Here is a 25,106-nt window from a genome sequence, read left to right as displayed (position 1 = left end):
CAGCAGACAGAGCTCACCTGATTTAACTCTGTATGGAGGTTGTTCATGTATCAGCCAACCCATCCTCATGTTGCAAAGCCAGCTCCAAACGCTTGCCTGGCTGCCAGGGATACAGAGCATCCGGGAGGCGAGAATGTGCTCTTAGGGCATCGTTTGGACCAAAAGGTGCATCCAAGTTTGTCCACGTTGCCCCAGGCCTGCCGGCTGAATGCTGCGAATGTTTTGGGCAGTGCCATCCCTGCCAGTGACCCCCCCCACAACTGTTCACTTGCCCATCTTGTCCCCAAGTCAGGGAACAATGCATTGGTTTCAAGTAATCAGACCTGCATCCAGGCACCTGTCGGTTTGCCATTCCTGCTCACCCTGCGGGAATAACTGCCTTCTGGGTGTGCTCCTTCCCGAGAGGCAGATACTGGGGTGCCGGCTCAGCCAGCCTGGATGCTGGCTCGGGAGTGGCCGGTGGCATCAGGTTAGAGGGAGGTTTTAACTCCTCTCTCCGGCTGCGGGCTCTGCAGCCTCCGATCCCGTGTGTGTGGCTGAATGTCATGAAGTTACTGGGTGTGGAACCTCCGCAAAGCTTCACCCCTTGTTCCAGAGCTTCACCCCTCAGGCCCTGGAATCAGAAATGTGTCCCTAGGAGGCCAAACATTCAGACAAAAGGGAGCATCCACCTGTCCACAACTAGGCATTTGGTTTCCGGTGGTGAGAAAAGCTGTGCTTGTGTTAAGGTTAGGAAACCAAGGTCTTCGGCCTCGGGGAGGAGGAATTCTCAAGTTCATCAGCCCTCGGGTTGTGCTTTTCCTTGAGGGGAAGTAATTCATTGGGTTGAAGAACGTGCTTTCATGGTTCTTGGAGGCTGACCCTGCTTCTAGTCCTGGAAATTCAAACTTCTTATAGACTGTTGGTACCAGAGGCTTCAGTGGAAGTCGAGCATCGTGGTTCCAACAAAGGATTTGCTTTGATAACCTAAGTGTAAGTAGAACTCCAATGCCATGTGCCCTTCCCTAATCATTCCTCAGCATCGAGGTCAATGAACTCAAGCCTGAACACATGGATCAAACTCATTTTCAAGGATTATGTACGTGGGATTTTCCTCTTTTGGGGAAGTCAAGTCCTACTGGAGGCTCTAAAGCGTCTGAACATTAAACATTTCTTGCCCTCCTTTTGCATGTTGCTCCAATCAAAACAGTTGGAGAGGAATTCCCTGGTGGTCCAGTGGTTAAGATTCTGCCTCCCATTGCAGGGGGTGCAGGTTCAATCCCTGGTTGGGGAAGTTCCGCACGCCGTGCAGTGCGGCCCTCAAAACAAACAAACAAAAACAACAACAACAAAAAACAGGTGGAGAGAACCAGTACAATATCAGTACAGTATCAGTTCTGTGTTGTAAAATGGGAAAGTAGACACCCACCCTGGACCCCATAACTTCCCACCTGTCTCCTGAGAGGTTACAAAGTGTTACAGACGTTAGCAAGTGTTAATCCTCACAACATCCCCGGAAGGGAACCAGAAGTATTGTAGATGAAGACACTGAGGCACAGAGAGGTGAGGCCACTGGGAAGAAGCCACACAGCAAAACAGTAGTAGAGTCAAGAAGAGGGCTGGGCATCCCCTGCACCACCTTAGCGACCTGTGAGCTTCAGCTCAATTAGGGCACTGGCGAGCACACCTGTGTGTCAGGTGACAGACGTCACAACAAGGTTTGCTGGGTTAACGATGACAGGCGTTTCCCTGTTCCCAGTCCCAAACCCACTGTCACACTTGGTACAGCTGTCACGGACCTAACTCAGTCAACCCCGATCCTATCGACACGATATCCTTCATCCTGATGACCAGATATCTGCACTTCCTGGCAATGTCGGTGCTCAGTCCCACCCCCGCAGGGATGTCACCTGCGTCCACCCAGGACAGCCACTCCTGGGAGGAAGGAGCAAGTAGCCCTTTAACATGTCCACCCGGGTGTGACACACGGCTTTTAGGACGGGAATGACCTTCCCGTTTTGCCTTCTCCCAAGAGAGATTCAGTGACCCAAGTCAGAAGCCAAGTTATTGGTCATGGGGGGCATGGATGCTGGAGCTGAGACCTCCACCAGGCTGGCCAGAAGGGTCCACGTGGTGAGCGGTCAGCCTCCAGCTTTGCTAGCTCCTGGTGCTGTCACTGCCAGGCTCTGCGTGTCTGGCTGGAGTCCCACCTCCTCCTCCTGGGAGGGTGTTTTGGGGAACCCTGTGCCTCTTTCCATCCTGGTGGCTCAGTTCAAGGCTCCCGGGACCACTTGAACTGCTCAGTGGCTGAGTCACTCCAAGGTGGAGCCTTGATGACAGAGGTGCTGGGCACCCTGACGGGTCCTCTGGGCCAGTCTCCCTCCCGTGAGCACGGAAGTCCATAGCCCGCTCAAGTCAGGCAGGCTGGTGCCCCCTCGTTCCTCGGGCTTCCCATCCGAAGTCACAGCAGTCTGCTGGGATTTCCCGGGACTAGAGGAGCATCCTCAGGCCGAGGTCACTATGTACAACAGTGACAGTCCCTGGCTGTCCTTCATCCCTGCGTCTCTCTGTGTTGGGTCTGGTGGAGCATCGGCTCCTTACACGTTGGTGACCTCCAGGCCACTGTAGCCTTCCAGACGGCACTGCTCGGGCCTGCCCTGGGAGTCGTCGTCTCCGCAATCTTCGTTTTGAAGAGAGCCATAGTCATCGTGGAAATCGGGGTCTTTGCTGCTGAAGCCCCTTCCTATCTTTCCCAGGGGCAGCTGAGAAGAGAGGAATGCGAACAAAGGACAGGAAGAAGAGAAAAAAAGAATTGAATGTGCTTGGATCTGGGAAATGTGGGGTCTCCAATTTCAGTTGCTGTGTGACCTTACCTAACCTCTCTGTGCCCCTCCTGTTATGACTAATACTCCACTCCTCAGGGAGACTGAGAGGACTTTTGTGAGTTAACCTTAGGAGAGAGCTTTGTGTTCCCAGCTAGAAGGAACCAGCTTGTTACTGAGGGTGAGGGCAAATACAGTCTTCCTGCTTATCTACCGAAGTCTCTCACCTTCCTCCTCAGCAGGAGGAGTGGGGGTGAGAATGAGTGTGGGCGTGAGGTCTGACTGCATTCCCAGGTCCAGAAGAAATATTCCAGCATTGCCTGGTGTGGCAGAAAGAGTGTGGGTTTTGGAGACGCACAAACTGGGGTTTGGATCCCTGCTCTGCCATTTCCCAGCTGTGTGACCTTGGACAAGTCAGCTGTCCCCTCTGAGCCTCAGTTTTCTTAGCTACAAAATGGGACTAATAATTCCTTTCTCCCAGAGTTGTTGCAAAGAGTAGAAATCCATCTGGGAAGCACACAGCAAGGTGCTGGCAGACAGTAGCTATAATTATCAGACATGGTGGCCCCTCAGTAAATAGTTCTCTCTTAGGGTAGTCATGACAGTGCTTTGTAATTATTTACTTATTTGACTGCCTTTCTTTCTGGACAAGTGTTTCTCAACCTTTTTTTCAATACTGCCCCCCTTAAAAAGAAGACTTGTTAGACATTTTTTCCCTAATCACACTCCCACTATGACATTTTCATGCCACAGGTATACTGTGCATCTGTTTATGTGCCATGCGTATAGCTGTGCTTTATGCATAAAACGAATAAGGTTTTTTGTGTCCTCCCTGAGCCGAACCAATTTTGACCCCTTCGGGGTGACAGCACCCCCAGTGGGAATGCACAGTCTAGACTGAGAGCATCTTAATGGTGAGGGTGGTCGTTTATTCATGTTTATCTCCCACACTCAGGACGTGCCTGGGATGCACTTAGTACCCGAAACTGTCTGCTGAATAAATGGAAGAATTTTGGATTATCTGCTTCTGTCGTCCGTGTCTATACACCTCCGTTCAGGAATCTGTGTCGCCCTGAGTCCACATGATCAGACCCAACTACACATGTTCTTATGCACCAGAGGCGCATCCACTGCTCTTGGTCAGGCCATTGGAGTTCAAAATCTAGGTCAGTGGCCCTTAGAGTTTAGGGTGTGTTGGAACCCTCTGGGCAGCCTTGCGGCATGCGGGGTTCCCCTTGCCCCAGAGGCCCTTGAGTCAGGAGGCCCAGGTGGGTCCCAGAATCTGCATGTTAAGCATCCACCCAGGTGAGTCTGATGCAGACAGGTGAGACCTGCACTTCGAGATACAGTGACAAAGACCCCACAAGGCTGAGTGTGTCTTAACCATCATGCAGGTCCCTTGAGGGTGGCTTCCAGGGCCTCTCTCCCAGCCGCACCTGTGACCTGGCCCATCGGCCCCCCTCCAGACGACACAAAGACCTTTCTTTCCCAGGCTGGGGGACCCCCAGGGAAACACATGGAGCGACCTACCCGGCCAGCCTTGTACTTGATCCCACTGCTGTTCTCCTCCTTCCCCGCCCGGGTGATGCTGGAGGCCCTCCCCGGGGGCGTTCCGAATCGCTCAGCCTCCCGGATGCCTGTGGAGCTGAGGAGAGACCCAGTGCAAGTCAGCAGGGCTGCGGCAGCCGGGGGTGTGTGTCAGCTACTGCCACCCAGAGACACAGACACTCACTCACACCAGGAACAGTGACCTCAACTGCGGTGTGCTTAGTATCTCCTACGTGCCACCACCGTGCTAAGCACTTTACAAACACAATCCTCACGGCACACACCTAGAGGCCAGGCTGCTGTCTCTCGCTGCCGATGAGGAAAAGGGGCACAGAGAGGTCAAGAGACCTGCCCAAGATCACACAGCTGGAAGCGGCACAGCCAAGATCTGAACCCTGGTCTCAGAGACCCCAAAGTCTCTCTTAAGCCCCCAGTGCCCGCAAACCCTATCAGGAGAGGGGAGACTTGATGGGAGAAGTCCCACAAGTCAGCTCATTAGGTGTGACTGGAGAAACATCAAGAAAGTTTCCCCCACTCTGCATTTGGAATCTGGGTCCCCCACTGGCTTGTTACCCCCATAGCTCCCTTCCTTGTACAAAAGCATCGAAGGCTTCTGTTAGAACTGGACTTGGCAAACTACAGCCTGTGGGCCGAATGCAGCTAGCTGACTGATTTTGTAAATAAAGTTTTATTGGAACCCAGTCCATTGGTTTGCACGTTGTCTATGGCTGCTTCCTTACTACCATGACAGAGCTGTCTACTTGGACACAGACCACATGGCTCTCGAGTGCTCACATCTTCACTACCTGGCCTTTTATGGAAGAAGTTGACCAGCCCCTGCGTTAGAACCTTAGTGCTGGCGCGTATGGAGTATGGAGTTGGGGCAAGAAACTGGCTCAGATACAGGAGTTCCGAACTTCGTCTTCCCACCTGCCTTCCTTCTCTTTTAGATTTCGGGCAAACCAGTGTGTCTCTAGGGCTCCCGTCTTTCTCTGCCTGCAGGGTTGGCCCCAGCATGGGCAGACACTTCTGTACCTTCCCTGTCAACCTCACCAATCCCAAGACGCTGGTGTCCAGCATCTTTCTTGGAGCTTTAGTGGCATTGAAATCCTGGCTCGACTCTCCACTGGCTGCGTGACCTCGAGCACGTCACTTCGTTTCTTGAAAGCTGGGTTTCTCTATCTGCCAGATGGGGATCGTATTAGAGCCAACTTCACGAAGTGATCGCGAGGGTTAGTTAACAAGTGCTTTGGAGCTTAGCTGGGATCCAGCAAATGGCTATAATGATAATAAGTCATATTTACAGTAAAAACTTATTACAGAGGAATTGGCTCTGGCTGACGGGCGGGCAGGAGGTGGCTTTACAGGAGCCGTGATCCTCGGCTCAGGCCACCACGGAGGTGGACTCATGAAAAGAAATGAACCTTCTAATATCTTTTAAGCTGCCTTAGAGAAGCTCTGCTTCTTTCAGGGCAAGTTCTGCGGAGAAAGTTCAAGGGAGGGGAGGGTGCTGGGCAGAGGACCGCACTGGCTGCTGGGCGGCAGGTGAAGGTGAGTTCTCAGGTCCCCGGGTGCCAGGGCATCCTCGTCACAGGGAGGCTCTTTCTCTGCGGCGGGTCAGGAACTGAGGTCTTCATTGATGACCTCCCTCTCTCCTCCATCTGGGGATGGAATGCCCTGGGTCTAGTGGGGAAGCTGTTCTAAGTGCAGAAGCCATGAAAATCTAAACTCCTGCAGCCAGCTGTGTCTGCTCTCTTGTGGGAAGTGCATTAAACCCCCCTGACTCATGGAACATCAGCTGTCTGATGAGCTTGGGAGAACTCCAGAGCCCCTTCTTTTATTTTTCACTGAAAAAGAGATGGAAGTCCAGAGGGGATGTGTGTCTCATCCAGGGATACACAAGACACACAGTGGCAGGGATGGAACTTGAACTTGGGCCTCTAGGAGCAAGATCTAGACCATGTTTTTCCCACCTTGGGGGTCAGCGTAGGACCCAGAGGAGGAGACAGAATGTGGAGTGGGGTTATTATCAACATTTCTCTTATAAGTTCATTGGAGGATTAAATGAGAGGACACATACAAAATGCTGAGAAGGGGCTGGCATAGCATGAGTAATTGCTGTGATCAACACAGGGGTTGAGGGGTACAGACCTGGCTTGAGTCCCTGCTCAACCATCCCCTAGCTGTGCCCTCATGTGAGCTGATTCCCTTGCTGGGCCTCAGTTTCCTCATCTGTACAATGGAGCCCAGTACGCAGTTCTGGTCTTAACAAACCATCCCCTGAGCAGAAAGTGGCTGCCTTTGTGGTGTAGACAGAGGAGCAGAGGGCAGTTCCTGTCACCACTGTGCCAAAACACCTTCCCTTCTAGCTTTTTCCACTGTGGCTAAAACCGTACCGTTCCTCCTGCGGATTAAAAGTCACGAAAACGCAAATAGGCCGAGCGCAAGGTTACGGTCTTTGGAGGCTTGACGTGGCTAATTGAATATTTCTACTTCCTTTGTCAGACCTTGAGGGAGTGGAATGCTGGAAGGATAAGTTTTAATGAGGGAAGTTTCTGGAAGATAGGGCATCTCTTTGACTCATTTCCTGAGTCAATGTAGAGGGTGTCCTGGGCACTAAAAAGGCATCGTGTGCAGGAAGGAAGGTGGCGGGGTGGGAATCAGCCTCTGCCAGCGGGGCTGGCCTGAGGGCTGAGTCTCACCCAATTAAATGAAGGTTTAGGAGGCCCGTGAGGTGCAAGATGCTTTGGTGGAGCCAAGTGAAGTGGGGGAGGACAGCGTATTAATTGGCCGCCTACTGTGTTCCAGGCATGACGCCAGGTCCTTCCCCCTCCGACCCTCCCGAAGCCCTGGGAAGGAGGAGTGATTGTCCGCATTTCAAGATGAGGGAACCGAGGCTCCAGAAGGCAAGTTTCTTGCTAAACCCACAGATGATGGAAGAGGAGCCAGAATTCAGCCCCCAAAGGCCCTGCCGTGCCCCCTCCTTACATAGGACCACGACTCCATGGGCTACACCGCCCCAGGGCCGGGTCTCTGGGCTCACAGTTCAGTGACCGTTTGGGGGTGGGGTGAGGCAGAATATTATGAAACCTCACCTTCTTGTGGGTGCCTGAAAATCTCAACATGCCCCTTTCCCCACCTGGCTCAGGTGACCTGCCAGGGGGCCCAGGAATACTCCCCCTTGTCTGCTGCCTGGATCTCTCAGACCTGGGTAGCCTGCCAGCCACGGAGGTAGGGCTGTGACAAGGCCTCTTATTCTGTGTGCTTGAGGGCTGAGTCTGTTTGAGTTCATAATGGAATTGCTCTTCCTGCTGAAAGGCTGATGAGAACACTGGAGCAAAGTGACAGAAAGGGGAGCCCCACGGAACCAACTCAAGAGGAAACTGCTTCACTGAGACGCTCCAGAGTTCCTGTGAGGTCAGGGGACATGAACTGTCAGTTATTGTGGGGGTGTCTCTGGGTCAGGCTCCGCGTTCACTTTGTCTCACTGTTTATACTTCAGGATGGAGGCTCAGGAGCCCCCTGGGAGGGGCCCAGGGAGGTGAGACCCCTGCTCGACACAGTTCCCCTGTTGTTCTGGCCACTCTTTCTGCCCTTTAAGGAAGCAGCAAACACGATGCTTTGAATCCCAGCTCCTCAGTTTACCAGCTTATGGCCCCAGGCAAGATATGCAGCCTTGCTGTACCTCAGTTTTCTCATCTGTGAAATGGGGCTCACGCACCCACCTCTAGAAGGTGGCAACAACATGCTAGGTTCTGAGCCTGGCCCGTGGCAGAGCTTAGCAAATGGTTATGGTAGCTTGATAACCCCACCTTATAACTGTGTCTGGAGGGGGAAGGAGGAGGGAAAGGAGGGAGATGCCGGCTGAGTCTTGCATCCTTGGAAACAAAAAGGGGTACTTTGGGGCCATGGATCATGAGGCCACAGGATGGGGAGGAGTATTTACAAGAGAGATGCAATGTTTGTCTGATGCTTCCAAGGCCTAAAGGGGACTCTTCTCAGGCCTAACATTCAGAGAGAATCTACAGGCTGAATCCGCCTTGTGCCTGACCCCCTGTTAGTGACAGGATACACCGTCCTTCAGGCAAGTGCTGGAGATGGTCACACATTTTCATTAAGGCTTTTTTTTTTGGCTCCTGTGATGCTTTGGAACGGCTTGGCTGCTCCCTGCATCCTTTTGGTCCACTGATTTATTTCTCTGGATCTTTAACGCACGGTCCTATGACAGAGTTGGTGCTAGACCGGGATTTACCAGGAGAAGCAAGAAGTCAGTGTGTGTCAAAGTAGACATCACAAGATGATGGCAGAAAGTGCTCCGCCTCAGTCCCTTTGGTCATATGGTTGTCATGGCAATGAGAGGAGGCTGGAGGACATGATGTCATATTGGAACCTATAAACTCTTGGTAAATGTGCCTTTCCTAGAGTTGGGTTGGGTGCTGATGTTCCCTGACTTCTGGTCATGGGCCATTAATACATGGGGACTACAATCTCCCAAGATGCTCTGAGCTGACCACCCCCCTGTGACTACAGGCATCACATCTACCAGGTGATGTGGGATCACAGACGTGATCAGGGGTCACGTCTCCTGGAGAGTGGAACCAGGTGCTCATCAGCCCCCACCTCCAAGCTTCCTAGTGTGGTGGAGGGTCACAGGAGTCCCTGCTGGTAGATTCCAGCACTGCCACGAACTCCCGTCTAGTCTTGAGCAGGTCACAGCACCTCTCTGAAGCCTGTCGCCTTATCCGTAAAAGGAGGCAACGATTCCTTCTCACTCAGCTTCCTTCACGGGGAGGAGAAGAAAATGAAACAAGGGATGTGACAGCACTTTGTTGACGATGACACATGATATCAGTGTGATGACCATCGCTCTGTTCCACCCGGCCTGGGATTCAGTCCCAGGGTTGGCCTCTCAAGTCTATTTTGATGGTTCGGAATGTTTCCACAAACTGGAATCTCTCCACCCAATCCAAGCATTCTGGGAGGACTCACCCCAAAAGACCTGCCCTGCCCTTTCTCTTTCTGGAAAGCTGAAATGAGCAACAGAGAAGGAAAAGGAGCAAGAAGGCCGTAGACAGGATGAGATACCTAGACCACCGCAGAGATGGCCTGGGCAAAGCCCAGAGATCTTGGTTAATATAAACCCATCAGACCTTCCCAAGCATCTCACCACCTGCCTGGGGATCACTGTCTGCCTGGTGTTTGTTTGGCTTAGCTGGGGACTCTTGTACCAACAGCAGCGGGCTCTACAATTCCTTAGAAACTCAAGGAGTTCTGTCTTCCCCCAGCTAACTGAAAGTCTGACCCCCTGGCCCATGGCAGGGTCTCAGCAACGGGCCGTGAGGTTCTAAAATCCCACATCCCACGTGGAGACCTTGACTCATAAGCTATGACCAATATCAAGGAGAAAGGTCCTAACAGGGAGACAGGTTTGGGGTCTGGTACTGGCACTGCCTCTTGGTTCCCCGGCTGAGCAGCCTCAGATTCCTCAGAGGTAAAATGAGGAGCCTGGACTGAGTCCATTTCCTTCTTCCTTGTCCTGACATCAGGAGGACTGCTTTCATCTGGTGCCTGAAGGAGTCTCTGACCTCCCAGCAACCTAAGAACCCACCGTATTTGTGCTCCACTGAAATGTCCCTAGCGCTCACCCCCTAATCCTAGACAGTTCTCAACATACCTCCCACCTCATGGGGGGTCAAGGGTCGAATCAGTCACACAAATGTTAGTCACACGGCTAATGTTTAGCTAGAGCTGCCCCTCCAGGGCTCGGAAGATCTTAAGACTGTTACAGATCACGTGGCTCCAGAAGGGAGGTAAAGGAAGGTGGAAAATTCTGAGGAGAAAAGCCGTTTGCCTGCACCTGTTGATTCATGGCTCATGGAATAGGGTTCTTGTCAAAACCACCTCAGCATGCATAAAATGCATGAAAATGTAGATTCCCGGGCTCTGCCAGCAAATTCTGGTCCTGTAGGTCTGAGCTGGGGATGAGGTATCTGCATATTACAAGAGCACCGATGATTCGGCTGCAGGGTCTATGAGAACCGCTTGGGTATCAGCCTGCCAGTGGGGGAGGGCAGTCCAGGGCACCTGGACCCCGCGACAGATGCACAAGTTTCTCCCACGTGCATGACATGGGGTGTGGCTCAGCTGCTTCCTGAGGCCCCATGTGGTTTGGGGGTTAAGCACTCAGGCCTGACGCCGAGAGCCTCAGGTTCAAGTCCGGCATCTGTTAACAGAATGAGCTCACCTTTAGCTAGACAGACCAAGAGTCAAAAAGGGTGATGACTCAAATTAGTAAACTAGGCATGAAAGAGGGGATAAAGCTACATAAATAAGAGGATTACAAGGAAATGATTATAGGATCAATTGTATGCTAACAAAATAGCTAACTTAGATGAAATGGACAAATTCTTAGAAAGATATAAACTATACACACTACTATATATAAAATAGATAACCAACAAGGACCTACTGTATAGCACAGGGAACTGTACTCAATATTTTATAATAATCTATAAGGGAAAAGAATCTGAAAAAGAATGAACATATATATAGATATAGATATAGATATACACACACACACACATATATATGTGTATATATATATATAGAAATGAATTGCTGTGGTGTACACCTGAGACTAACTCGATATTGTAAATCAACTATATTTCAATTAAAAATTTTTTTAAAAAGGAAGAACCTAGTCGGTACAACAGGCTTTCCGTCCCAGAACCATGGCCCAGTTTGTCCGTAACCTCACGGAGAAGGCCCCGGCGCTGGTCAGCGCTGCTGTAACTTACTCGAAGCCTCGATTGGCCACATTTTGGCACTATGCCAAGGTTGAGCTGGTTCCTCCAACCCCTGCTGAGATCCCTACAGCTATTCAGAGCTTGAAAAAAATTATCAATAGTGCTCAAACTGGTAGCTTCAAACAGCTTACAGTTAAGGAAGCTCTACTGAATGGTTTGGTGGCCACTGAGGTGTGGATGTGCTTTTATGTTGGCGAGATCATAGGCAAGTGTGGCATCATTGGCTATAATGTTTGAAGACCAGTCTTTGCTTTGTTATTTGGGTGTTCTTGGACCATGTGTGAGCAGACTGCTATTTGAATAAAATAAGACAATGAGTCAAAAAAAAAAAAAAAACGTAAGAACCTAAAAAAAGATATAAACTACTGAAACTGACTCAAGAAGAAACAGAAAATCTAAATAGAGCTACAATGAGTAAAGAGTTTGGATTAGTAATAATAATAATAATAATAATAATAATAATAATAATAATAATAATAAACTTCCCACAAAGAAAAGCCCAGGACCAGATGGCTTCACTGGTGAATTCTACCAAATGTTTAAAGAATAACGAACAGCAATCCTTCACAAACTCTTCCCAAAAACAGAAGACGAGGGGAAACTTCCCAACTCATTCTATGAGGCCAATTTTACTCTGATACCAAAACCAGACAAAAATATCACAAGAAAAGAAAACTACAGACCAATATCCCTTGTAAATATTGATGCAAAATTCCTCAACAAAATACTAGCAAACCTAATCCAGCAACATATAAAAAGATTATACACCATGACCAACTGGGATTTATCCTAGGAATGCAAGGTTGGTTCAACATCTGAAAATCAATCACATAATATATCACATTAATAGAATAAAGGACAAACCTGGGCTCTGCCATTTACTAGCTGTTTGACCTTAGGCAAGTACCTTGGCTCTCAAACAATTTTCTCCATCTATAAAGGAGGGATAGTGAAACTAATTTCTTAGCATTGTCATGTGGATAGAATTAGTGCCCATGGCATGTGCTCAATAAATGGTCATCTAACCTTAACCACAATCATTTTAAGGAGAGAGTCCATTGGGAGTTCATCTGTTCAAGTGTTTATTCTCTGGCCACTTTTTTTTTTTTTTTTTTGCGGTACGCGGGCCTCTCCCGTTGCGGAGCGCAGGCTCCGGAGGCGCAGGCTCAGCGGCCATGGCTCACGGGCCCAGCTGCTCCGAGGCATGTGAGATCTTCCCGGACCGGGGCACGAACCCGTGTCCGCTGCATCGGCAGGCGGACTCTCAACCACTGCGCCACCAGGGAAGCCCTCTCTGGCCACTTTTCAGACGAGGAGCCTGGGGTAGGTGGGCTGACATGGTCTGCTCACCTAGATGGTAAAAACCACTAAGACGCCCATCCCTGTCTGCAAACCTTCGTCCCCATAGTCAGCCCTGCCTGGAACAGCCATCTCAACCTCTTAGGCCAGTGTGAATCCTCCCCAGCTCAAACCCCACCCTCACATGGCCTTCCTCATACACGCTGGTCACTCTCCCTTCTCTAAATGCCCGTTCTAACCACACACTTTATTCAAAACCTGACTTCTCCTCTACCTCTTTCTACTCTATGACGTTCAGGCTAAAGCACTGCACTTCTCTGAGCCTGTTTCTGGATCTGCCAAAGGAGACCGCTGTGTTGCAAAGGAACAGGTGGGACCCAGGAAGGAGGGGCCAGGACCATCCGCTTCCAAAAGCTGCGAGCCGCAGCCAGCAGCCCACACTCACCTGGCCGGGTGGAAGATGGCACTCATCTCCTCCGCCAGGTGCCTACGGAGAATGTGCTTCCCGCTGGGGATGCCCAGGGCCGTGGCCATGGCCTCAGCGTTGAACGTGGGTTCCAGCACCAGCACGGCGCCGTGGACACCACTGTTGGTCAGGTTGTCTGCGTACTCCTGAGGGAAAGACATGAGGCTGGTGAGCCACCCTGCTGGCCTGAGGGGGCCCCACCTCCACTGGGGATATGCCCCCAACAGCAAGGGCTTGACCTCCGGGCACCAGTTCATTTAATACTGAGAGGGAACCCCGCCCCACTCTTTTAGGGCCATGAGAGTAGCGACTGGACTATTTTGTCACTGACATACCCAGATCTAGGCAGGCAGCCCATAAATGCTTGTTGAGGGAGAAGATGGATGTGGATTCAATCCCACTCTGGCTTCCGAGAGCGAGAATGGCTCAGCATTCCCTCCTGCCCGATGAGATGGGGGTGCTGATGGGGGGGTGGCAGGAGTGGGGAGTAGTTCCCTCCTCTTGAGGGACAGGAGGCAGGTTATTCTTGCCAGCCTGGGCAACGATGCCTCAGCCCACGTGAAAATGGATATTGATTTGCACACACGCAGCTGTGCATGGGATTTGCCCAAGAGTCACTCCCAGCCCCGCCATCGCCCCTCACCTTCAGGTCAATATCTCGCACCCACTTGAGCACCCGCTGGTTGGTCCAGACCACGGGGTCTATGTTCTGCGTCTCGCAGCGAGCCCGGCGCTCCTGGAGGGCCTGTTGGGGTGGGGAGGGTGGGTCAGCCAGGGGGACGAGGGTCCACGGTGCTGGCAGGGACCTCAGCATGCTGATATGAGGCTCCTGGCCAGGCCATCCACGGCTGCTCTGGCCATGTCGATCCTTTCATTCTGGAAAATGGGGAGAAGCCCACTTCCGGGGTGAAGGAGCCTGGAGGCAGAGCCGCCTGCATCCGGAGGCTGGGGCTGCCTGGGACCCACGGCGGCTGCCTGGTTGTGTATCCCAGCCCCCTGCTCACCTGACTTGGAGCAGGGGCTCCATGCGTGTTTGTGGAGGGACGTCCCCAGATGAGGCCACCCATGTCCACACTTCACCGTCATGATCAGCCCACTCGTCACCTCCTGTACCAGGTTGGGGCTCCTGGGGGCGGGGCCTGCGTCCTCACCACTTCCTGTGCCCAGGGCTCTGCGTTGGGTGTCTGAGAAGGCCGTGAAGACCCCTCTTCTGTCCCTCTCCTCCCACCCCTGGATTGCCTGTGCTCTGACGGTGCTCTAAGAAAAGTAAGCCCGCTGCACTCAGCTCCACAGACCCCAGCAGCCTGGGGCCCCTCCCTCGGGGGACTATTTGGGGATAGGTGCCGGTAGGCCTTGGAGGAGCTGAAGTAGATGCCCTGGGCTCTCTGGCTTGGCAGCACTCAGAACAAGGGGCACTCAAGAGTCCGAACTCTGTATGCCCTACAGTCCCCCAGCTACCTGTTTGCACTCGCGTTCACCCTCCCACCTCAAACCCAGCGTGGGAACCACATGGGACTCTCAGATCTTCTGCTGACACTGGTCTGTCCTCTGGGCCTTAGTCTATGCTGTTCCCTCTCTGGGCTGCTTTCCCCCTCATACCTTCTATTGACTGATCCCTGAAATTCCTCCTTCAGGTCTCACTTTAGGTGTCACTACCTCTGGGAGGGCTTCTCTGATCCCTCTGGAAGCTTCTCCTTTGGGTTTTCAGAAAACCCTGGGCTTCTCTCATTGGGACAACCTTCCATGATGTTGTGACCACAAGCTTCTTTGTGGTTTCCCCTGATAAGCAGTGAGTCCTTGGAGGAGGAGAGTTTCCCGTTTCCCCTGAATTGAGCACAGGGTCTGGCCCATCCCCAATAAGCAGTTGTTTACAGGAGGGAGGGAGAGAGGAAGGGATGGATGGGTGGATGGATGGATGGACAGGTAGAAGGAGGGATGGATAGATAGATGGGTGGGCGGATGAGCAGGTGGCTGGATGGACAGACAGTGGATGCGGAGAGGGAAGCAGGACTGTGGAAGGTGCTCCCCCCCATACCCCGCTTCTCACCTCCCTGCTGAAGTTCACTTGATACAGCAGCTCGATTCCCAGCAGGATGCTGATCTGGTGGAACTTCTTGGACACATTCAGGTGCTTCTCCAGGTCCCGCTTCATCAGGGAGTTCAGCATCCGCCCATCGACCAGGTGGTTTTGGAAGGCCTGGGAGTACTGGGACAGGCCGATGTCATTCAGCCAGGCCTTGGCCACCCAGTGATGGTCCAGGTCAGCGGCTTTGGACAGGCTGGTGAGGAGAGACACAGCCGGAGAGAGGGGAGTGGGTGGGGAAAGGTGGCAGAAACAGAGGGACAGGGAGAAATGGGGGCAGAGATGAGCAGAGATGAAGAATGAGAAGCAAAACAATGGCGGGGAGGGGACACAGACATAGAAATGAACAGGGATGGAGTGGAGAGACAGAGAGGAAGAAAGCCAGAGGGCAGAGGTGGGGAGAGGTGGATGGAGGGGAGAGAGAGGAGGAGGAGACAGGGAGAGACACAGGGAGAGGAGGACAGAGACATAGGAGAGAGACACAGACACAGAGGAGACAGAGAGAAACAGACAGAGAGAGAGATAGACACAGAGAGACAGAGACAGAGGGAGAGACAGAAACAGAGAGCAAGCCCCAGAGAACAAAAAAGGGATCAGCAGACAGGCAGAGGGAACAAGAAGAGAAGAGACCACGTTCAGACACACTGAGAGTGGAAAGGGACAATGACAGAGCCGCAGGGACGAATGCAGCAGTAAGCAGCACCTCTGGGGACCCCGGCACCCCCCACCCCCCACCCAGAGTCACACAGCGACACGTCTTGGAATCAGAAATAAACCCCACGTTTTGCTTATTCCAAGTCCTCTCTCCTCACCGCCGTATCTCAGATTTTCTGTATCCCACCGAGAACTTCACCCAGTGCCATGCGCATGCGCACTAGTAGGCGCACAACGAATACGTCTCAAAAGGATAAGTGTGGTCCCCTCAGATGTCATTCCCCTGCTCGCCACAGGGTGGCAGCCTCGCACAATGAATGAGGACGGCGCCTCCCACCTGCGGAGGAACTTTGAGAAACGACCGGAGGTGATGCCGGGTAGGGAGCTGCATTGCTGAAGTGGGAGCCTCGGGGGACCACAAAGGGATCCTGATGCGAAAGAGAAATAATGGGCTTACGGAGTGACGCCGCCCTCCTCCCCAGGCCTGGGACCTGGGCCGGCAGAGGGAGCACCCCTCACCCACTCCCCAGCTGGGGTGGGATGGAGGCTGTGAGTAGAACACCCTATCGGCCAAGGTGGAGACCTGGGCGGGGTTTTCAACCTCACCTGACTCCGCTTCCTCCTTTCTACTCTCCACCGCTCACTCTACGCACCGTCCTCTGCCCCCGGACTTCGTCTTCTAACTGGTCTCCCTGCCTCTGGGGCCCCTCCAGGCCCTTCCCTAGGATGGAGATAGTGGATCACGCCCCTCCCCTCCTGCTGGTGTCCTCGATGGCTCCTCGTTTCCTTCCTCCGCTCCAAGAATGTGTATTGAGCAGCTACTTAGCTCCGTGCCGGGTAGATGCGGCCTTACAAGGGGCACATCTCCCATCTTCACCCCTTCCCTTCCCCACCCCTACACTCTCCCGTCTGGGGCTGACCTCCATTTCCAGGGCTCTGGATCACATCTGTTAACAGGGACTTGCAAGTTCACACCTCTCCTCGCTGGACTTGCAAGTTCACACCTCTCCTCGCTCGCCTCTTCTGAGCCCCGGATCCTAACCAGCTGCCCTCTTGACATCTCCTCCTGGCACGGGCATCTCAAATTTAACAGGCTCCAAATGAAATGCCCGTCCTCTCTCCCATCTCCCCATCCTCACTTGCCCCGCCTCTCCCCTCCCCCACTCTGTCCATCTATCAATCACTCTGGTCCGTGTGTCCGTCCCCTTGTCTCCTTTTCTGGGGTCAAGCCCTGGCCACCTCTGGCATAAATTTCTGCAGCTGCCTCGTGACTGCCCCCACCCCACCTCCTTTCCCCTTCTAATCCACTTTCCCCGTGGCTGCCAGATGGCCTTTTAAATACATCCATCAGATCACGTCACTCTTTTACTTAAAACGCTCTCTTAGAGGAATCTTCAGTGCATATTACTAAGTGAAAGAAGCCAATCTGAAAAGGCTACATACTGTATGATTTCAACTATAGGACATTCTGGAAAAGGCAAAACTACGGAGACAGAAAAAAGACCAGTGGTTTCCAGGGTTTGGGGGAAGAGGGAGGGATGAAAAGGTAGAGCACAGAGGATTTTTAGGGCAGTGAAACTATTCAGTATGGTACCGTCATGATGGATGCACTCCATTATACGTTTGTCCAAATCCATGGAATGTATAGCACCAAGAGTGAACCTTACTGTAGACTATGGACTTTGGGTAACAATGATGTGTCATTGTAGGTTCAACTGAAACAAATATTCCATCTGGAGGGGGATGTCGATGATGGGAGGCAATGCACCTGTGAGGGCAGGCGGTTTATGGGAAATCTCTGTAGCTTCCCCTTAGTTTTGCTGTGAAACTAAAACTGCTCTAAAAAATAAAGTCTTTAAAAATGAGGGAGGAAACAGAGACTTTTTTAAACAAGCAAAATTGAAAGAATTCATCACAGAGGAATGAACTACAAGAAATGTAAAAGGAGTTTCTTTGAGAGGAAAGAAAATAATAACCACATGGAAATTTGGACTACACAAAAGAATAAAGAGAACTCCTAAAACTGAACAAAACAGACAAATAACCCGATTCAGAAATGGGCAAAGGACTTGGATAAACATTTCTCCAAAGAAGATATAAGAATGGCTAATAGGCCCATGAAAAGATGCTCAATATCACTAATCATGAGGGAAATGCAAATCAAAACTGTGATAAAATACCACTCCATACCCATTAGGATGGCTACTATCAAAAAAACCAGAAAACAAGTGTTGGCAAGGATGTGGAGAAATTGGAACACTTGTGCACTGCTGGTGAGGATGTACAATGGTATAGCTTCTGTGGAAAACAGTATGACCGTTCCTCAGAAAATTAAAAATAGAATTATCATATGATGCGGCAATTCCACTTTTGAATATATATCCAAAAGTATTGAAATCAGGGTCTTGAAGAGATATTTGTACATCCAGGTTCATTGCAGCAATATTCACAAGAGCTAACATGTAGAAACAACCCAAGTGTCCATTGATGGATGAATAGATAAGCAAAATGGGCTACATACATAAAAGGGAATCTTTTTCAGCCTTAAAAAGGAAGGAAATTCTCTCACATGCTACAACATGGATGAATCTTGAGGACATTATGCTAAGTGAAATAAGCCAGTCACAAAAAGACAAATACTCTGTGATTCCACTTATATGAGGTACTTAGGGTAGTCAGATTCCTAGAGAAAGTAGAATGGTGGTTGCAGGTATCCTAGGGGGAGGATTAGCGTTAATGGGTACAGTTTCAGTTTTACAAGATGAAAAGAGTTATTGGGAGGGGGCTTCCCTGGTGGTGCAGTGGTTGAGAGTCCGCCTGCCGATGCAGGGAACATGGGTTCGTGCCCCGGTCCGGGAAGATCCCACATGCCACAGAGCGGCTGGGCCCATGAGCCATGGCCACTGAGCCTGCGCGTCCGGAGCCTGTGCAACGGGAGAGGCCACAACAGCGAGAGGCCCGCGTACCGCGAAAAAAAAAAAAAAAAAAAAAAAAGAGTTACAGGGAGGGATGGTGGTGATGGCTGCACGACAATGTGAATATATTTAATGCCACTGAACTGGACACTTAAACATGGTTAAGATGGTAAATTTTGTGTATTTTAACAAAATAAAAAATATTTTTTAAAAAGATGATTGGAAATGGTAAATAATCTTGGTAAATATTTTCCTCATTTGCTAATCTCCTTAAAAGATAATGGCCAGTTTAAAAGAAAAATAATAACCATATATTATGGAGGATATATATATATGTATATATATAGACAATAGTAGAAAGGAAGGAGGAAAAAGCATGTTACACTACACACAAAGTTGTATAATATTATTTGAAGATAGTGCTAAGCTTTCTGTGTATTGTAAACTATAGAGCAATAATTAAAAATAACACAAAGAAGTATAGCTCATAAGCCAGGAGTGGGAACACTCAATAAAAAGCCAGTAAAAGAGGGAAGAAAGAACAGAGTAGATTTGAATAAAATAAAACAAGGAAACTCTCCTGTGGCGCCCCTTTGCAGGGATAAAATCTGAAATCGGAAGTCCTTGGGGTGACCTCACAGGTCCAGGCTCCCCCTCCCACCGGGCTTGGGCTGGAAGCACTTCCGGGATGCCCTGAGGCTTTTGCTCCTCGGGTGGTGGGGGTCCCCGCCTCGCCCAGCACCCATTTCCTTCCAGCCCTGCCCAGGTTCTCCCCTCCCCTCCCCTCCCCTCCCCTCCCAGGTGTCAGCTCCCACCTTGCAGAGGCTGCCTCTGACGGTGCTGTCTGAACTTGCCCCCTGACCTGCTGGTCTGCCTCTAATTCCCTTCACAGCACCGATCACACATGGAACTTTACAAATGAATTATCTGCGCCCAGGGACTGTGGACTCTAGGCTCTGAGTCAGCCTAGTGCTGAATGCGTAGCAGACATATCATCGCAAGGACTGAGGGCAGAAAGGTGGGCTCCCGGCTTCGCTGGCCTCCTCCCGCCCCTCGGCCACCCAGAACCACTGGCTCTGCCCCCAAGGGCCAGGGCCTCCCGGCCTCCTGGGCTGTCCTCCACCCTACCCTCTTCACCTGCTTAACTCCTGCAAGACTCTGTTGAGATATGGCTCTCCTCAAAGCCTTCCAGGACCCCTGTGCTAGGTCAAGACCCTCCTTGTGTCCAGAGCCTCTTCAGAGTCCTGGCATTTGTCACACTGGGGAATTGCTGCTCGTCTGGCCAGCTGTTCCACCGGACCATCAGCTCCTGGAGGGCAGGACCGGGTGTGGCGTGTCCACGAATGCCCAGGCTTCCCACCTGGCTCAGAGCTAATGCCCAACAGCTTCTGGTTTAGAGTCCAGTGCAAGGAAGACAGGGCAAGGCTGGGTGAGGGGGCAACGGCTCCTGGCTTCCCAGAGGCTGCCCAGCACCCAGCTCCTGAGCCGGAACCTTCTGGCCCAAGACAAGCTCCCTTCTAGGACGAGAAGGTGCCTGGGTGACCCGCTCCAGCCTCGTCACTTCAGAGGGACTCTTCCCAGGCCCAGCCGTCGTTGCTCTCTTCCCTGGGAAAGGGGCTGAAGCTCACGGTCTCTGAATCAGATGCTGTTGGGCCTTTGATGGAGACCAGAAGACTTCTTTCCCGTCTGAAGGAAGGGTCTGCTCAGCAAATCAGTGGTGCCACCAGACGTGGGGTGTAGGGTGGGAGGGGGCCCCTTTATAATCAGCAGTATCCCTCTGCATGCTGATCATTAATGCACTCCTGCCCTTCCAAATGGTTCTCTTTCCATTAAAGTTGTCCCCATGGGGCCTCAGCTTGGCAACACTTTCCCAGCTGTTGGTGTGAGCCACTGTAAGCGCCGAAGGTGAATGAAACAGAATGATTTTTAAAGTAATTCAAACATTTTATAAAATTTGACACTGCCCCCTCCTCAAACTGGGACCAAATTAGATCCTGAAATCCGAGTTTGGGCACAGAATTTCAATGTCATCTGGGTCATTATTCAGCACAGAAAACATGAGGCCACTCTAGCTCCATCAGCCTTAGATGAAAGACCTCGTGCCTCTGTACCTCGGTTTCCTCTTCTGTAAAATGGGGCTACTCCTGCTTGCCTCCTGGGATAAAAGTGATAAGAGAAGGTAAAGTCCTTAGCACAGGGTCTGGGATGCATTCAGTGTTCCAGAAATAACAGTAGGAGGAGCTACATCGTTGATGTTTTGAACACAAAGGCAACTTGGGAGAGTGGAAAGGGAATTGACTTTGAAGTCAGATCTTTTGTAGTGTGACTTTGTGTCCATTATTTCTCTGGCCTCACTTTCTCCACCTTTAAAATGGGGGTAAGAATGTCTATCCTGCCCTGACGTTGTAATGGTCAAATAAAATCATGTCCATAAAGTGACGGACAGGTTGTCAGGGGTTGGCAGATTTTGTTGTCAGGATTTTAGAGGTAAGGGGAGCCAGGCCCAGAGAGGGCAATGTCACGCCCAGAGTCACACAGGATGTATTCTCAAAGATGACCTCACCGGGGTTCTTACCCTAGAGTTCACAGCCCCCTCAAAGTTCCACAGGTGGGTCAGAGAGTCCCAGAATGCAAAGTTGTGAAGTTTTGTGTATTTCTTCTGGGGCAAGTTTCGGAAGTTCTTATTAGATTCTCAAAGGGGCCATGATCTCACACAGTTAAAGAGCCCCTATCCTAATTTAACCCCCTTTACTTCACAGGTGGAGAAACCAAGTCCCACAGAGGGCAAGGTCACAGGGCAAGTTAGAGACAGGCCAGGATTCCTTAGGGAATGGAGCCATTAAATGAAGGCCCCTCCCTGCTCTAGGAGGCCCTGGGTGTCTAATGCCCAGGCCGTGGTTTTGGAAACAGTCCTGCTTATGGCTCTCATAAATTTTCAAAATCCGTTCACATCTGGCTGCTGAGTTGAATCCATCCCTTTGCAGGCGCTACGAGGTTCTGAAGGGTCTGCTGAATTTGGGGGGAACTTTTTGAGAGGTGAGGCAGGCAGCCCCAGCCTGTTCAAGTAACCTTGATCATGTTGAGGATGGGGGAGGGTTGGGAGGCGTTTCTAGCTTGGATGGCCCAGGATGGTGAGCTTTGGGGGATCGGGGGAAGGCACTGGGTAGGGGTGGGTGGTGAGTGTGAGGTGCTTGTGGGACCCCCAGGAGGGGAAGCTCAGCTGGGTTGCAAGCTCCTGCCCTGCTCTCCCCTGCCCCCAACTCTCCACTCCTCCAACCCCTCCCCCACCCCAGCCCTGCCGTCTAGGAGGGTCCAGACCTGCTGACAGGGCCCAGCGCCTTCTTGCTTTGCTTGTTGTGAGTTGCTGCCTGAGTTTCTGATCGCATCTCATCTCTATTTCCTGTCACCTCGGAATCACTCTCCGGGACCCCCAGGAATTTGCTTTTCCTGCTTCTAAACCAGCCTTCTTTCCTACCTCCAGCCCCCTCTTTTTTTGTAATCCACAAAGCTGCTTCTGCAAATAATAAATAGCACGCACCACCAGGTCCGATTAATTAACTGCACAAAAATGCTGGGGAAACCAGTGAAGGAGATAATTATGCAAAACGGATAGTGTCAGGTTTACCAGCTACTTTTCTTCCCGCTCCTGCACTCGGAGGACTTGGGGGAGGGGTTCTTCCCTTCTCCCTGGAGCTGCTTGGTGAAAAGAGGGGCTCCCCAATAAGTCCTGCTCACAAAGGTCAGGAGAGAGGCAGGCAGGAGGGCGTTTGGGGGGTAATGAGCAATGGGGGCAGGGCGGCCGCGCTGGGGACACACCTGATGGGCCATCTTCAGCCATTCCCAGGTGCGCTTGCCGATAGACGCCCCCTCCCACCTGGCCCCAAACCAGGCCCATTTCTTCTCTTCCTCCCTGCTTTAGGCTCTTACCTGGAATGGTAAGAGCTGGGCTTTGAGCACATTTGGGCCAAATTCCCCAGATCCACTGGGGCTGCCCCACCTCCCAGACAGAGGAGTTCTGGGGGGCGTGAAGCCCCCTGACTCCCGCACCGGGGAGATCATAGGGCATTTGTGGCCTCGCTGAGTTTGTTCTCCATCTTTCTACGGGGAGGGCCGGCCCAGAGTGGGGCTAGGCTGTGCTCGGGCCCCTGCCCAGTGGCGTCCCGGGCCCTGGCACTCCTCCCGCCTGGCCCAGCTCACAGCACCCGCTCCACCCCGAGGAGGCGAGGTCTCGCGTGGGCTCTCTTCCCCTCCCCTCGGGGCCCAGGCGCCGGCTCACCTCCTGCCCGCCTCGGCGTCGCGGTAGTCCTCGATGGCCAGCCGGAGCTTGCGCCGGTGCAGGGAGCTGCACACGCCCAGGCCCAGCTCCAGGTCCTCGTCACTCAGGCTCAGCAGCACCTGCGCCGGGCAGGTGGGGACTGAGCGCCGGAAGGGAGGCGTGAGGGCGGGGACCCAAGGCGCCCCTCCCCTCAGTGGGCGCACGGCCCCGGGAATGTCTCTGCAGCCGCCTCGCCTCCAGCCACTGCTCCATGAGGCCAGGCGGTGGAATCGCTGACCTGGCTGAAAGGGCCCGCTAGTCCTGCCCTGCGTCCCTCCAGCCAGGTAAGGGAAGGTTAGTCCCATTTTAAAGACGAGGAGGCTGAGGCTCAGAAGGGCTGTGTGCCTTGTCGGAGAGACACAATGGTCTACTGGAGCCTGAACCCAGTTCAGCTAGCTCCTCTAACCCAGAGGATGGGATGGTGGAGGGGGGCGTTCCCACGGGGGTCCGGCAGGTGCCCTACCTTCCCACTCTTGACGTTCTCCGCACAGGCCTTGACGTACATGGGCATGGCCATGACCACCTCCAGCCAGGCCTGGACGGTGCCGGCCTTCCAGTGCGACATGGGCGTGGTCCTGACCAGCTCCACCTGCTGCAGCCGGTCCGTCTGCTCCTCGCCCTCCGACAGGCTGAGGCTCTGTCGCGTGGGGCTGCACTGGCTGTCCGAGTCTGCAACACACAAGCACACAGGGCCGTGCTGGGGAGTGGGGTGAGGGGCAGGGCAGGGGCTGCAGGGGGCAGGGACTGGGCAGGCTGCGCCCCCTGAGTCTGCACCCCAGGGGATGCAGGGGGTGGGCAGGGATGTCTTTCCCCCCACGCATTTCTTCTTTTCAGAATCCAAACGGCTTTTGTTTTGTTTTGCTGCCCTTCCCCCAGTCCAAAGTAATCTGTGCCCTCTAAAAGAAAAGAATTTTAAAAACATAATCCAGAAAAGAATGAAAATAAAACAGAAAGTGAAAATCACCCCAAATCCTACGCTACCCAGAGACAGCAGCTGCTAGTATTTAGTTAAACGGTCTTTGGGCTACACAAACGCCTACGCTTACAAACAAGCACAGATCCCCACGTTTACATGATGTGTTCCATTTGGAATATGCTGTTCTCATTTACACGACGGAGGACACCCTTCCGTCTCAGCAGAGACCGCACAGGATTTGTCAAAGGGATGCTCTGAATCTATTTCACCCGCTGCCTGTTGATGGGCCTGGGTTGTCCCTCATTTTTCACTATTGTAAACAACGCCAAGGCAGTCATCTTTGGGCAACTGGGTGATGTATATTTTTAGGATAAATGGAGCCCCAGCTCTATTCCTTAACACACCGAAGCCTGTTTCTGGAGTGGCCCTCACAGACAAAAACGTCTCTCCACCAGCATTTTCCAAACCCATTCCTTAATCCATGGTCAGCTGCATCAACACTTGATAAATATACCAAATTCAGGTGGTGAAGAGTCAACCGAGAAGGGAAAAGAATCTTTCTCTAAAGCAGGTTAAATGGAAACCCAAATGGATAAACTCAATACCGTGAGAGATGACAAGTATTAAAAAATAAGCCTGGGCTTCCCTGGTGGCGCAGTGGTTGAGTCCGCCTGCCGATGCAGGGGACGCGGGTTCGTGCCCCTGTCTGGGAAGATCCCACATGCCGCGGAGCGGCTGGGCCCGTGAGCCATGGCCGCTGAGCCTGCGCGTCCGGGGCCTGTGCTCCGCAACAGGAGAGGCCACAGCAGTGAGAGGCCCGCAACCGCAAAAAAAAAAAAAAAAAAAAGCCTGATTTGAAATGACTCTATATTATATTGTATATTATAAATCATTCTAATATGTAAAAAATGCATATCCATCAAATCGGCACATAGTAAAACAATGGGTATGGAGAACACAAAAATGTTATAGTTACTGAGTTTGGAAGTATGAGGTTATTTCCCTCTTGCTATAACTCTGGGTATCCTCAAAGTTCCATAATAAACATGTATAAGTTTATAATGAAAAAATTGGAAAAATTAAAAAATTAGGAAGCAGTATAAATGGTTATGGATGGGAGTTTGAATGAATCATGCTCCATTCGTATGTTGGATTATAAGCAATTAATTTAAAAATCGGTCACAGGAGAATAGTTTTGACATGGGAAAATGTTCACAATCTATTGTCAAGTGTAAAAGCACAGTACAGGAGAGCACATACAACGTAATCCCAACCACATAAAAAAATATGTATGTGACTATAT

At 51.7% G+C, this 25,106-nt stretch overlaps 2 protein-coding genes across 2 annotated transcripts in view; one reads left to right on the top strand and one right to left on the bottom strand.

Annotated features, from left to right (window-relative positions):
- Nucleotides 1-2,576: 2,576 nt before the first annotated feature.
- KAZN (kazrin, periplakin interacting protein) overlaps nucleotides 2,577-25,106 on the bottom strand; it is a gene marked incomplete at its 3' end in the record, with an annotated part of 473,602 nt that continues 451,072 nt past the window's right edge. The window contains exons 9-15 of the mRNA XM_079697057.1: nucleotides 23,351-23,556; nucleotides 22,849-22,967; nucleotides 14,968-15,199; nucleotides 13,564-13,665; nucleotides 12,900-13,066; nucleotides 4,332-4,446; nucleotides 2,577-2,741 (exon numbers count right to left, since the gene is read on the bottom strand). Coding sequence (XP_079553183.1) covers nucleotides 2,577-2,741; nucleotides 4,332-4,446; nucleotides 12,900-13,066; nucleotides 13,564-13,665; nucleotides 14,968-15,199; nucleotides 22,849-22,967; nucleotides 23,351-23,556 — 1,106 coding nt within the window. The remainder of the gene's footprint in view (nucleotides 2,742-4,331; nucleotides 4,447-12,899; nucleotides 13,067-13,563; nucleotides 13,666-14,967; nucleotides 15,200-22,848; nucleotides 22,968-23,350; nucleotides 23,557-25,106) is intronic.
- Nucleotides 11,081-11,437, top strand: LOC307048844 (ATP synthase subunit g, mitochondrial-like; the record flags this gene model as incomplete). Its single annotated transcript, XM_079698080.1, has 1 exon — nucleotides 11,081-11,437. The coding sequence occupies one exon, from the start codon at nucleotides 11,081-11,083 to the stop codon at nucleotides 11,390-11,392; it is 312 nt and encodes a 103-aa protein (XP_079554206.1). The 3' UTR covers nucleotides 11,393-11,437.

Source organism: Hyperoodon ampullatus, assembly GCF_949752795.1.
Source record: "Hyperoodon ampullatus genome assembly, chromosome: 2".
Lineage (NCBI taxonomy): Eukaryota > Metazoa > Chordata > Mammalia > Artiodactyla > Ziphiidae > Hyperoodon > Hyperoodon ampullatus.
Note: the sequence above shows the minus strand (reverse complement) of the source record. Positions and strands in the feature narration are given on the sequence as shown.